The 13,771-nt window shown below is 36.4% G+C and overlaps 1 protein-coding gene across 1 annotated transcript in view; it reads left to right on the top strand.

The window, feature by feature from the left end:
- Nucleotides 1–13,771, top strand: part of LOC143224057 (syntaxin-binding protein 5-like) — a 57,762-nt gene extending 43,991 nt beyond the window's left edge. Inside the window, exons 12-14 of the mRNA XM_076452520.1 lie at nt 2,454–2,530; nt 12,552–13,084; nt 13,671–13,771. Coding sequence (XP_076308635.1) covers nt 2,454–2,530; nt 12,552–13,084; nt 13,671–13,771 — 711 coding nt within the window. The remainder of the gene's footprint in view (nt 1–2,453; nt 2,531–12,551; nt 13,085–13,670) is intronic.

Genomic DNA, 13,771 nt, shown 5'->3' with positions numbered 1-13,771 from the left:
TGGGACTGATGTTCATGTAGGACATATTAATAACAATACAACTGATAACATTGGGAGACGATGTTCGTAATGGGACATATTAATAACAATACTACTGGTAATGTGGGACTGATGTTCATGTAGGACATATTAATAACAATACAACTGATAACATTAGGACTGATGTTCATGTAGGACATATTAATAACAATACTACTGGTAATATTGGGACTGATGTTCATGTAAAGGATATATGTAATACAACTAAAATAACAATAGGACTGATGTTCATGGGACATGGACATATAACACTGATGTATGTACTAACTATTTACTGTTGAGACTGATGTTTATGTGGGATATTTTGCTGCTGTAGCACTACTGGTAATATTGGGACTGATGTTGTGTGAGATATATTTGTAACAATACTGCTGATAACAAGGACTGGTATTTATGTTAGAAATGTTATTAACAACATTGTTAATAAAACTAGTTTTTGTATCGTTCTAACAATTATACATAACATCAGCCTGTTTAGGCTATTTGTTCTTTTTACACAATAAATGTTGTTTGAATGTTTGTTGACAATTTGTAATTTTCATATTTGAGTCATTGGCAAATTGAGTGTAAGTATGTGGAATGCTTTAAGTGGGAAATAACATCGATAACGTTAAAAGTAAGATATGTGGTAGAGAGAGGTCTTTTATCTCATAAAAAATTAGTAGAAATTAATAATATTAATATTATTAATAATATTAGTAAGGATTCAAGAATGAAAATATGTCTTTTAAATGTTTAGCAGGGAAACAGTGGTGAACATGAATGTTTATTAACCAAAGCACTTAGCACGTTCTAGTTTCAACTATGAACACACTGGTTTTTCTTTTCTCATAAGCAATAACATGTAGCCTTACAGTGTAATGAATGCCAGTTTACAAATTTTCTGTTAATGAAACATTTTATTGCGAAATTTTTTTCTTTTTATGTAACTGTTAGATAGTACCGTAAACAAAAGCTACTGGCTTAATATTATTGTATTTTGAAATTGCTAGACGTTTCTTGCTATTCTTTTCGGCCTGGCATGGCCAAGCGCGTAAGGCGTGCGACTCGTAATCAAAGGTCGCAGGTTCGCGCCCGCGTCGCTAAACATGCTCGCCCTCCCAACCGTGAGGGGCGTATAATGTGACAGTCAATCCTATTCGTTGGTAAAGAGTAGCCCAAGGTTGGCGGTGGGTGGTGATGACTAGCTGCCTTCCCTCTAGTCTTACACTGCTAAATTAGGGACAGCTAGCACAGATAGCCCTCGAGTAGCTTTGTGCGAAATTCCCAAAAACAAAAAAACTATTCTTTTCCGTCACAGCTTTCCTATATGACAGAAAAGATGTATTAATTCACTAGATGGCAATACATGTAAATACCATAAAACACCTTCACAACAGCAGTAAAATGTGTAACCACAAAGATTTAATTTTTCAATAAGACATCTAAAATATTTCTTGCAAAAAACGCTAGATTATTTTATGTCTCATAATTGTGTTACGCCTTCATAAAGTTTCATCTAAACTACAATAATTAAACACACAGCTTGTGTGAGAACAAAATTCACGGGTAGTATTATCACTTGACATTTCTTTTGTCTAAACCAACTATTTCGGTGATTCGCTAAAGCACTTGATTTTCAAAGTCATTCATCACCAAAAAAGTTATTCATCACATTTATGTCAAAACGGTGTAATGTGTGCTTTAACTCTGTGTTCAGATAATGTCCCTAAAAGGCTGGGTAATTTTCTTGCCGGATGCGTTAGTTATATCATTGTTCTAACATTTGTACTTCAGTAAATGATTGATTTAAGTTTGCAACTTCTTCGTTGATGTTGTGTGTTAAAAGATATTTTTGTAATTTTCGCTTTGTTCTTCTTTGTATGTTTCCCTCTGGTATAGCGGTAAGTCTACGAATTTACAGCGCTAAAATCAGAGGTTCAATTCCCCTCGGTGGTCTTGGCAGATAGTTCAATGTGGCTTCATTATAAGAAAAACACAAACTCTTCTATGAATTTTATAAATGCATCCTTGATGGGATTCATGGGTTTGTTTTGTTTTTGAATTTTGCACAAAAGCTACTCGAGGGCTATCTGTGCCAGCCGTCCCTGATTTAACAGTGTAAGGGAAGGCAGCTAGTCATCACCACCCACCGCCAACTCTGGCCTACTCTTTACCAATGAATGAGTGGGAATTACCGTCACATTATAACGCCCCCATGGCTGAAAGGGCGAGCATGTTTGGCGCGACGGGGATGCGAAACGGCGACCCTCACATTACGAGTCGCACACCTTAACACGCTTATGCCGGCCAGGGTTCATGGGATGTTAACATATAAAACTCTGTTGTGTATTTATTTTCATTGTCAACTGTGAGTTGTGTTTTGTGTAAATAATTTATGTACTGAATGAATTTTTTCGTGCTCATTTTAACAGTTTAAACTGCCACACTGCAGGCTTAGATATGAAAGTGGCTACAGCGTGTTTTTCTATTTCTTTGGTGTGCGCTACAGGTAAATGTGTGTATAAATATTACATGAGGACGAGTAACCCGCACTTATTGAAGCCCCTATCAGGGCAATGTCCGTGTATTATCCACATATACATTTCGTGCAAATATATTACTTTCTTGAAAGTTCCATAATATTTTTACACTTCATTAGATAGGCTTACCTGGAAAACATTTACATTAATACTCTTTAATATTTATTAGTTAAGTGCTAAACTATTGTGTGGTCTAGTATCCTGGTGGTCTTTTTACATTATATATATATACTGGGAAATGTGTTTGGAACTATCCTAATCATGTATGCACCTTCTGCCCAGTCCACACACCAATTTATATTTTCTCAATTTTTGTCGAAATAATTTATTGTGCCATGTAGGACTATCTACTATTGTTTCTATGTTTGAGTATTTGTGAATTGAATTAGTGGTTAAGGGACTTCATATGCTGTTGTCAGTAATGTGTTTTGTATTGTTTGTAGTTTGTTTCGTACTAGTTGTTGTTTTTGTTGTATTTATCCATGCTGTGGTTGCACAGTCAATTACAGGTCGGATGTATGTTTTATATATTTTTAATATATTGTCTACTGTTACTCCACTGTTATTGCCAATTAGACTCTAGCATAGTTCGTTCTTCGCCAGATTTTAGTTTTAATATTATTTAGGTGATTTATCCGTGTTAATTTTGAATCAATTGTTAGTCCTAGAAATTTTGCGCATGTAGCAGTCTGAAAGAGAGTTCCATTGAAATAAATCTCAAGTTGTTCTTTTTGTATTTGGTTAATTTTGTGTAAACCACTAGTTGGGTTTTAGTTATGTTTATTTTAATTCTATATTTTGACAACATTCACTTATTCTGTTCACTTGGGATTGTATATTTGCAGCTGCTATTGTTGATGTGTGTGCACTTTTCCAAACTGCAGTGAACTGTGATGAGTATCCATGATTTGAATCTTTCAGAAGCATATTGTTCACATTCATGATGAAAGGATAGGGCTAACCACCCCTCCTGAGGGACGCCTGCCTCTGGAGTAAATAGCTCTAAAGTTCCCTCAACATTTACTCTACATTTCCGTTTTCCAAAAGTTTGAGACCAGCGTATAATTCCTCACGGTACCCATTTCATACATACGGAACCGACGACCATTATGCCATACAGTGTCGAAAGCTTTCTCAATATCGAGAAAGCATGCAATAGTGCATTCTCTTTATTAAAACTGTCTACTGGATTCAGTTAGTCTGATTAAATGATCTGTTGTTTGTCTAAATTTTCTGAAACCATTTGTTTGGTTTCTGTTTGGTTTATTGGCTAGATTTTCTTCTTTATGGGATAGTAATACATTTGCATACTTCCAAGAAATTGAGATATATTCAGAACTTAATGGTAAGCTAGAAATTGCTGTTAAATGTTCAAATAATTTCAGTGCCGTTTTAAAGGGGATGACTCGTATACCATCTTCTTTTGGAGTTTTGTTTGTCTTTTTATTGCTTCTATAAGTTCTTGTAAAGGAATTGTTTTTGTTAACATCGTATTTGGGGCGTTGATGTTTCTGTCGTTTATGTTGACTAGAAAGAGTGTTTTAATAATTCTATGTTGTTTATTATGTAGTTGTTTACTTTGTTGTAAAAGTATGTATTAGTGTCTGGGTCATTATGTGTTTGAACGTGTTTTGTAAGTGTTGTTTGGAGGCTTCTGCTTTCTCTTCGTTTGTGTGCGCTGTGGTGTAATAATATTCCAGTGTTGGCATCTTCTTATTGTACAATCTCCGTTTGTACGTCTTTTTTAATGTGTGACCAGCATTGTTTGGGATCTGTTTTATTATTTAGTTGGAAACAGAAAATGGCCCATTTTTTCTTTTAATAGTTTAACTTCTGTTCGAATTTTATTTATTATTGTGCTTATTTGTGTTTTATGTCTCTTGTTTCCTTACATTTCTTCTTACTTTGGTTGTGAATTGTTGTAGTGGTATTCGTTGTTTGGTTATGACACCTCCGTGATTATTTGACAGTATTACCGATTTCCGATTTGTTTTCCAATATTTTAACAATTTTATGGGCAGTAGATTGTCTGTCATTTTGACATTCTTAGCAATTTGCTTTTTATAATTAAAATTTTCTATATTTCTTATTTTTTATATAGGGGTGAGATTGAAGACACACCAGCTCAGTACAAAATACAATGTGATAACTGCCGACTTCTATTGGAGAAACAAGTAGAAAATGGAAACCAGATTCAAAGAACATAAAAGTCACCTTCACGTTTTCGAACACTGCAAGTCAAATAAACATAACATAACCATAGAAAACACTCAAATACAAAATAAAGAAACAAACATAAACAAACGCAAAATTAAAAACCTTACTTATACAACAACTTAAACCCAAAATAAACCAATATAAAGGAACGCCTTTATACCTATATTGATATAATAAAATAAATAAATTATATATTCAAACATCTAATACCGCCCTCTACATTCCGACACTCAGTTACACAACCCCTTTCAAACATGTGGTCAGCTTCCGGTCAGTTACCTCTTTCTTTGTGAACCTGACGATGACCGAAGAAGGTCGAAACGTTGTTCGCTCTTTTATGTAAAATATTTTCTCAACCCAAACGAACCGTTTTTTATAAATTTGTAGCTTTGCCTCTGAGATTTGTGTTTACTATTTAGGTCTTCTATTACAATAGCATTTTGGTTATGGGAAAGATGTTGTTCAGTAAATTTAAATCTATTTCTTTCGTTGGTGAACAATATATTCCAGTTATGGTTACATTTGTTTGATTATTTAGCAGTACATCTGTTGTTATGTATTCATTATTACTGTTCATTTAGACTTCTGTTACTGAAAGATTTGACTTGGAAAGCAGGATTATACCTTTGTTTCTGTCAGATTATTATTTCGGTCTTTTGGGTATTCGCGTATGTTAAGTTTGCTATTTTTATACAGTAGAGTTATCAGTTGTAGAATATTGGACATGATGTGTTTTTTTAGTAAGTGTACAATACAATTTATTGTTTGATTCGTTTTCGAATATTCTGTCATGAAATCAGTGATGATGTTTTAATTATGTCTGCAACCATATGCGTTCTTTTAGTTTGTGTTGTCTTCAATGTAGTGTCTTTATTTGCTTGTGTTATTGGTGTGAGTGTATGTGTGCTGTATTGTTATTGTGGTACACTATTTATATTTATTGTTTTTTTGTTCGCTGGTTTTGGTTGATGTTATTGTGTGGTTTTGTTCTTAAGTGTTTGTGCATATGTCATTATCTAGTGTGGGTGGTGGTAGAAGTGTGTTTTTTATTTGTACATTTGTGTCTGTTGTTTCATTATCCTTCGTTGTTGTGGTTTTATTTTTAAAATCCGTTTTTAATTTGTTGTATTTTTCACAGCCCTTAAAATTTGCTGTGTGTTCTTCTCCACGATTACAGAACTTTGGTTTTTCTTTTGTGTGTGTGTGCATTATATATGGTGTTCTTTACATCCACTGCACCTCGGTGTTGCCTGACATGCTGCAGTTTGATCAGGTACTCCTGTTTTATGTTGATTTTGTGAATTAATTTCTGAGTAAGTTACATGACAAGGAATTTAAGAAATATACTCTTTAAAAAAGAGAAACGCAAAAGGCAAAATATGAGACAAATTGTTAACAAGTTTATTCCGGTAGTTCTGTATGACATGTGTGAAACTTTGCACATTCACTGCTGAGCATCCAAAGTCTGCAAATGCGAAGTCCACGCTCACTAGGTGAAGTTTAATGTCAATAACGAGTATGCCCCGTGAGCATGAATAACTGCTTGGCATCTCATGCCCATGGAAGCGATGAGATGACGAATCACATCCTGTAGAATGGCTGTCCCCTCAGCCTGCAAAGCTGCTGCAAGCTGAAGTAGAGTCTGCGGTTGAGGTTGTCGCAGACGTCGGTCCAACTCGTCCCAAAGATGTTCGATGGGGTTTAAATCTGGGGTGATCTGGAGGGCCAGGGAAGAACGTTGAAGTTGTGGTGTCTCAAGAAGACAGTGGTGAGTCGGGCTGTGTGGGAAGGGCGTTGACATGTTGAAAAACGTTGTTGACGTTCACCATGATGGGTTGCACATGGAGCCTATGAATCTCGTCGACGTATCGTTGAGCCGTAAGATTCCCCTCGAATGTGCAAAGGTCTGTTCTGGCATTGTAGGCGATGGCAGCCCACATCATGACGCTGTCACCACCATATCTGTCAACATCATGCACACAGTTTGCTGCAAAAACGTTAACCTTGGCGACGGTAAACACGGGTCCTTCCATCCCTGCCTACGAAGCAAAACGTGATTCATCGCTGAACCAAACATGCCTACATCGTCGATGAGGCCATACCCGATGTGCCCGAGTCCACTGCAGCCGTGCTTAACGATGGTGCTGGGTGAGGATGACGCCTCTGACTGGACGTCGAGGTCAGTTCCTGCATCTTCTAGACGGTTGCTTACGGTCTGATCGGAAATCCTACGCAGCCCTGGTATGGTTGGGGCAGTAAACGTCGCAGTGGTGGTCCTATCCCGAAGGTGACGTAACCGGATGTAGCGATCTTGTGCGGACGTGGTCACAGGAGGTCTGCCTGATCGTGGACGGTCACGAGTTGATCCATGTTGTTGGTGACGATTCCATAGCCTTGATGGTGCTTGGGTGGACATTCACAGCTCTGGCAACATCTGATTGACATTCGCCTGCTTCCAAGCGACCAGTGGCGTTGTTACTTTGTGCTTCAGTCAATCTTGGCGTAACTGTATTGCGTGTCAGTGGCTTAACACTGAGCTATGAAAACCGAGAACCCGTCACTTTCATAGGGATTTTGCACATGTTGCATTTGCAGAACATGCATATCTCTCAAACAAATTTATTGGACACCCATGCGTTTTGGCGAAAAATCCGATGTTTTCCTCCCTTATTAAAGTGCAAAACTTTTATTGTCATTTTGGTCTGACAATCAGTGCCTTAACACGTGTAACATCACATACTCTGAGCTTGTAACGTTAATATATATATACTCTTTAAAATAAAAAAATCCGTTTTGCGTTTCTTGTTTTGAACAGTATAGCTGGGACCTCAAAGCGTTACTCAAACTATGTAAGTGTTGTAGGAGGTTTGAAGTGTTTGTCATTTGCTGAAGAAATAGCACCGAGTTTGTACAAACGTTTAACTCGTAGCTCTGTCATCCCTTTATGAATTTCACATTTAATTACAGCTTAAGATTCAGGAAGTCAAACCCTTTCAACTGGCATTAGACCACGTAATTTAATTCTGCCTAAAATAATTTAATTTGAAGATAGTCTGGTATAAATCCTGATGAATAAATGAAAGCGGATCGGGTGTACGCGCTCCCAAGTTAGTATTGGATCACAAAAATATTAAGTATATTAACAATGGTTAATGCAACTCTGTGTACTTAGTTGGGTTTCTGAGTGCTGTAATAAAACCAGCAGATGTAAAAAACCAATATACATTTTGTATTCCCAAGACGACTGGTATGGGAAAATAAAGTACAGAACAACGTTTCGACTTCCGTTGTTCATCCTAGTATGGATGTACACAGTACAGAACATACTGAGCACGCATATTCACTTTATTTTTTTCATTATAGATTACTTGTATAGTATCGTACACGTTCACAACCACATATTTCGCTCATCTATATTAATATTTCACTTTAATATTAAACCTCAATTTAATTTTAACAAATGTCCTGAATTACAGAACATTAAAAAATTATATAACCAAAAGAAGATATTTTAAGATTTTTCGAAAAATAATAACCTGTTCTGTTTCCTTACGATATATATAGTATTAGCTTTTCAACCTTTAGATGGTGTGCTAAAATATTTGCTCTTTTAAATTACATTTTAATATAACAAAATATTGCAAAACTATATTATCAGTCATATATATATAACACTGTTTTGTTAATATTATGTAGAATGTATGAATAATATGTAGATTTAGAAGTCAGAGTTCTTAACTTGTTTTAACATATTGTGGGCATGTCCAAATGGGTATTTAAAATAGGGTAGTGACTTTCCCAGTGCGTGTGCGTCATAATAAATTAGAAACCGCGTTCAAGACTTTTACACTTTTGTTTGTGTAAATATATATTTGTGTCGTATGAATAATATAAACATAAAAAGACGCTTTCAAACAGTTGGACGAAACGATATGTTAATATCACCAATAAAAATATACAGATATTTAAAATCATCTTTGTTTTTCTATTTTCCTGTACAATAAATGCTCTGAATATTGGTTCTAATTAAATGTAACATTATACTGTTACACACCTATTCCCTCTTGCAGTAACAGCTAATACTTACAGTTGAATATTTATTTTTGTAAATATTAAGTAATATCTTTTCGATACACAACATATCTTAATTTAAAGCCCACATTAAGGTTGTTTAAATCCTTGACGCACAATCGTTTTTGTTTCACGTCCCTTGAATAGGGTTCAAGAAAATTTGAAATTGATTATAATTAATACATATTAAGTTAACTAGAGAATATGAACTAATTATTAAAAGTAAATCAGAATTGAAGTTAATTATAATTAATACATATTAAGTCAACTAGAGAATATGTACTAATATTATTAAAAGTGAATCAGAATATGATACATTGAATTTCTAAGAATGGTTTATTAATATTAAATGATTACGAGAATTATTACAATTTATTTGTACAACATGGCAAGTAAGAATGAATTAGGTACATAAACAACGGGAGTACAGCATGGCCAGGTTGTTAAAGTACTCGACTCATAATCTGAGGGTAACGGGTTCGAATCTCCGTCACACGAAACATGCCCGCCCTTTCAGCCGTAGGGGCGTTATAAGTGACGGCCAATCCCACTATTCATTGGTAAAAGAGTAGCTTACGAGTTGGCGGTGGGTGGTGATGACTTGATGACCAGCTGCCTTTCCCCTTGTCTTACACTGCTAAATTAGGAACGGCTAGCGCAGATAGCCTTCGTGTAGCTTTGCGTGAAATTCAAAACAAACCAAACACTATTATTATTATTATAATAAAGGTAACCAAAAATGCAAAACTTAGAATTTTTAGGCGAGATTAAATTAGGTAACACTAATAAATATAATAATAATTATAAACATTTCCTACAAGGTTCACTCCCAAGGACTAACAGTAATAACTCACGCTTAGCACGAGCTTTGTTTCACTTAGTTAATGTAACATTCGCTTCAGGTTATCGCATATTTTACACTTCTTATGGAGGAAATTTTCAACTTACGATACAAAACAACAAAATGCGAATTTTGTTATTGACGAGAGACAAGATAGGCTGAGGTTTTCAAGTCTCTAATAAGTGAGAATTGACTCTTTTAGAGTCAATTAATTTATATCGCATATCTGGACGACACACCAGTAAACCGCTACAAACGTTAAGGCAGGAGAAAAAGCAAACCCCTCAAAACATTAAAGACTTTCAAGCTAGATTTCGTCGGAGTCTGGGGAGGGGCCTGTAAAGACGCCGGAAGAATTTGTTTGTTTGTTTGTTTTAGAATTTCGCACTAAGCTACTCAGGGCTATCTGTGCTAGCCGTCCCTAATTTAGTAGTGTAAGACTAGAGGGAAAGTCATCACCACCCACCGCCAACTCTTGGGCTACTCTTTTACCAACGAATAGTGGGATTGACCGTCACATTATACACCCCACGCTGGGAGGGCGAGCATGCTTAGCGCGACGGGGATGCGAATCCGCGACCCTCGGATTACGAGTCGCACGCCTTACGCGCTTGGCCATGCCAGGCCCGCCGGGAAACAATAAAGGAAATACGTCGAAAGTAGATATCTAAAACCGAGACCAACAAGTCGAAGAGTAAAACAAAGTAAGTAAATCCAAGACCCGGGTCCAATAAGCTCCAAGAATAAAACAAAGTAATTAAATCCAAAACCTGGACTAAGAAGCGCCCCAAGAGTAAAACAAAGTAAATAAATCCAAGATCCGGGACCAGAAGCGCCCCAAGAGTAAAAACAAAGTAAATAAATCCAAGACCCAGGACCAAGAAGCGCTCGAAGAGTAAAACAAAGTAAATAAATCAAGACCCGGACCAACAAGCGATCGAAGAGTAAAACAAAGTAACAAAATAAATCCAAGACCCGGACCAAGAAGCGCTCGAAGAGTAAAACAAAGTAATGAAATCCAAGACCCAGGACCAAGAAGCGCTCGAAGAGTAAAACAAAAGTAAATAAATCAAGACCCGGGACCAAGAAGCGCTCCAAGAGTAAAACAAAGTAAATAAATCCAAGACCCGGGACCAAAGCGCTCAAGAGTAACACAATGTAATGAAATCAAGACCCAGGACCAAGAAGCGTTCCAAGAGTAAAACAAAGTAATGAAATCCAAGACCGGGACCAACAAGGCTCCAAAGTAAAACAATGTAATGAAATCCAAGATTCTGGGACCAAGAAGCGCTCGAAGAGTAAAACAAAATAAATCCAAGACCAGGACAAAGCGCCCCAAGTGTAAAACAAAGTAAATAAATCCAAGACCCGTGACCAAGAAGCGCTCGAAGATTAAAACAAAGTAAATAAATCCAAAACTCAGGACCAACAAGCGCTACAACAACAGAAACCAAAATACTGTAATCATTTGGAATGCGTAGATCATTTTGTTTTGTTTTGTTTATATCTTTATGTACTTTATGGTAAAAATATTAAATCCCTCTGCTGTGCACTATAAATTCGAAAGACGGCAAAAAGTTAATTGCTTCGGGTTTTTTTTTCTTTCATTTACTGAAGATACGTTTATCAAGATAACATTTCAGATGTGTGTTTTTTTAGTTAAACTTCTAGGATGGCTCGTAATAAACTTATAGCCTGACATGGCCAGGTGGTTAAGGCGTTCGACTCGTAATCTGATGGTTGCGGGTTCGAAATTTCGTCACACCAAAGTTGCTCGTCTCTTCAGCCGTAGGGGTGTTATAACGCGAGGTCAATCTCACTATTCGTTAACAAAAGAGTAGCCTAAGATTTGGCGGTGGGTGGTGATGACTAACTTCCTTCCCTCTACCCTGGAATATTAGGGACGGCTAGCGCAGATATCCTTAGTGTAACTTTGCGTAAAATTTCAAAACAAACAAAAATATACTTATGCATTAATTCTCGCTTTGAGCCTTAACTAGGTTTAATGGTTAATTAAAAAATTGCTTATTTGTTATTAAGCATAAAACTGTACAATTAGTTGCATGTGTTGTGCTTACCACGGGAATAGAAATCCTGGTTTTAGCGTAATTGCATTCAGACTTACCGTTAAAGTGTGCCCTGGAATGCTGTTTTTGATAGAGGAACCTTCGTATGTTATTTATTATCCTAAAAAGAGTTGCAAAGTTTCACCTATATTTAAATTTCCAATATTCTGTAGTGAACAAAGTGTACACCAACTTTAGTTCACCAAAGTAATTATTAAAACAGTTATCAGTTTAAATAATGCTTCTTAAACTGGAAAGGAAATACAGGACCTGGGTAGGACTAGGTAACTTACCATTAAGAGCATAATCATCCAAAACTATGAGACGAAAAAGCTACAAAAGCGGAAATCCAGGCGATATGGGAATATGTCAGACAGGGTCAGATGTAGGTCTTGTACGTGTACAACAAAAGAGGCGCACTTAAACCCCAAAGTTCTTTTTGATAGACTAGAGCATATGAAAATGGCGTGAGACATTTTCAGAGAGAGTAGACAGGTGTGGTTTCCACGTGAGATGTTTATTAGGGACGAAACTGAGATATGTCACTGAAGCAGAAATTTGGATGGAGATACTGTCTACAGGCATCAAATCATGAGTGGTCATGGCATGGTAAGAATTTATGCCATGTACGACTAAAAAGAATACCACATGTTGGGTACTTTGAGGGTGAGACACCAGAAATGCAATCAAACTAAAATGAATTGATTGTAGACTGGAGAACTTTATTAAGAGTAGACATTATCGTACACTGGGCAACCAAAGCAGTATCGTTAGTGTATTGGTATGACTGAACAGGAAATCAAAGACGTGGCATACTGGAAGCACAGAGAACATACAAGAGAGGAAAAAGCACAAACCCTTGGTAACCAACAACATGGAAAGTGAAGAGAAAATCTCATCAATATGTACAACAATTCTACGACCACAGAAGAAGGGATGTGAGGTGGACAGGGGATTGAGAAGTTCAATTGTTAAAATTTGTAGTGCAAATCATGTTGCTACACTGAATCAAGTGGGTGTGAGTATCAACCATGTTGCAACACTGAATCAAGTGGGTATTGGTATTAACCATGTTGCAACACTGAATCAAGTGGGTATGGGTATTAACCATGTTGCTACACTGAATCAAGTGGGTATGAGTATTAACCATGTTGCTATACTGAATCAAGTGGGTTTGGGTATTAACCATGTTGATACACTGAATCAAGTGGGTATGGGTATTAACCATGTTGATACACTGAATCAAGTGTGTTTGGGTATTAACCATGTTGATACACTGAATCAAGTGTGTTTGGGTATTAACCATGTTGCTACACTGAATCAAGTGGGTATTAACACTTTTACTAATAAAGCAGAAAACAACGATTAGATCTTCTTAGGTCATTAACTGCCATGACTTCTATATTGGAGAAATAAGCAGAAAAATGGAAACTAGATTCAAAGAACTAAAAAGAAACACATTCACACGTTTTTGTATACTGCAAATCAAATAAACACAACATAACCATAGAAAACTCCCGAATACTAAGTAGGGAAACAAATATAAATAAATGCAAAATCAAAGAAAACCTACTTATACAATAAACCAAAATTAAGCCAATATAAAAGAATACCCTTATACTAATTTATAACCTAACATCTCATTGCACCGCACCCTATAATCCCGTACCCAATTACATACTTGTCCCTAAGACATGTGACTGACATCGGTCAGTCGTAAACTCTCTCTTTGTTAACCTGAAGATGACCCAACAAGGTCGAAACATTGTTCTCTGCTTTATTCGTAAAAGTGTTAATACCCACACCAGTCGTCCTACGATACATATTTACTTCAAGTGTGCTTCTCGTCATCACGAATATATAGAAGGGCTTATGATAGTTAAAATTATTGGTAATAGAGTCTTTTAACTTCAGGAATTGATCCATGGTGGAGAGATGTGGACAAAATTCAGCTTCATCAGGAAACAGGAAACAGTACTGCATTTGTGGAGCCAGACAAAAAGAATATATTCTAA

The sequence above is a fragment of the Tachypleus tridentatus genome, chromosome 8 (genome assembly GCF_004210375.1).
Source record: "Tachypleus tridentatus isolate NWPU-2018 chromosome 8, ASM421037v1, whole genome shotgun sequence".
NCBI classification, from domain to species: Eukaryota; Metazoa; Arthropoda; class Merostomata; order Xiphosura; family Limulidae; genus Tachypleus; species Tachypleus tridentatus.
The sequence above is the reverse complement of the archived record's forward strand: the minus strand, read 5'-3'. Positions and strand labels throughout refer to the sequence as shown.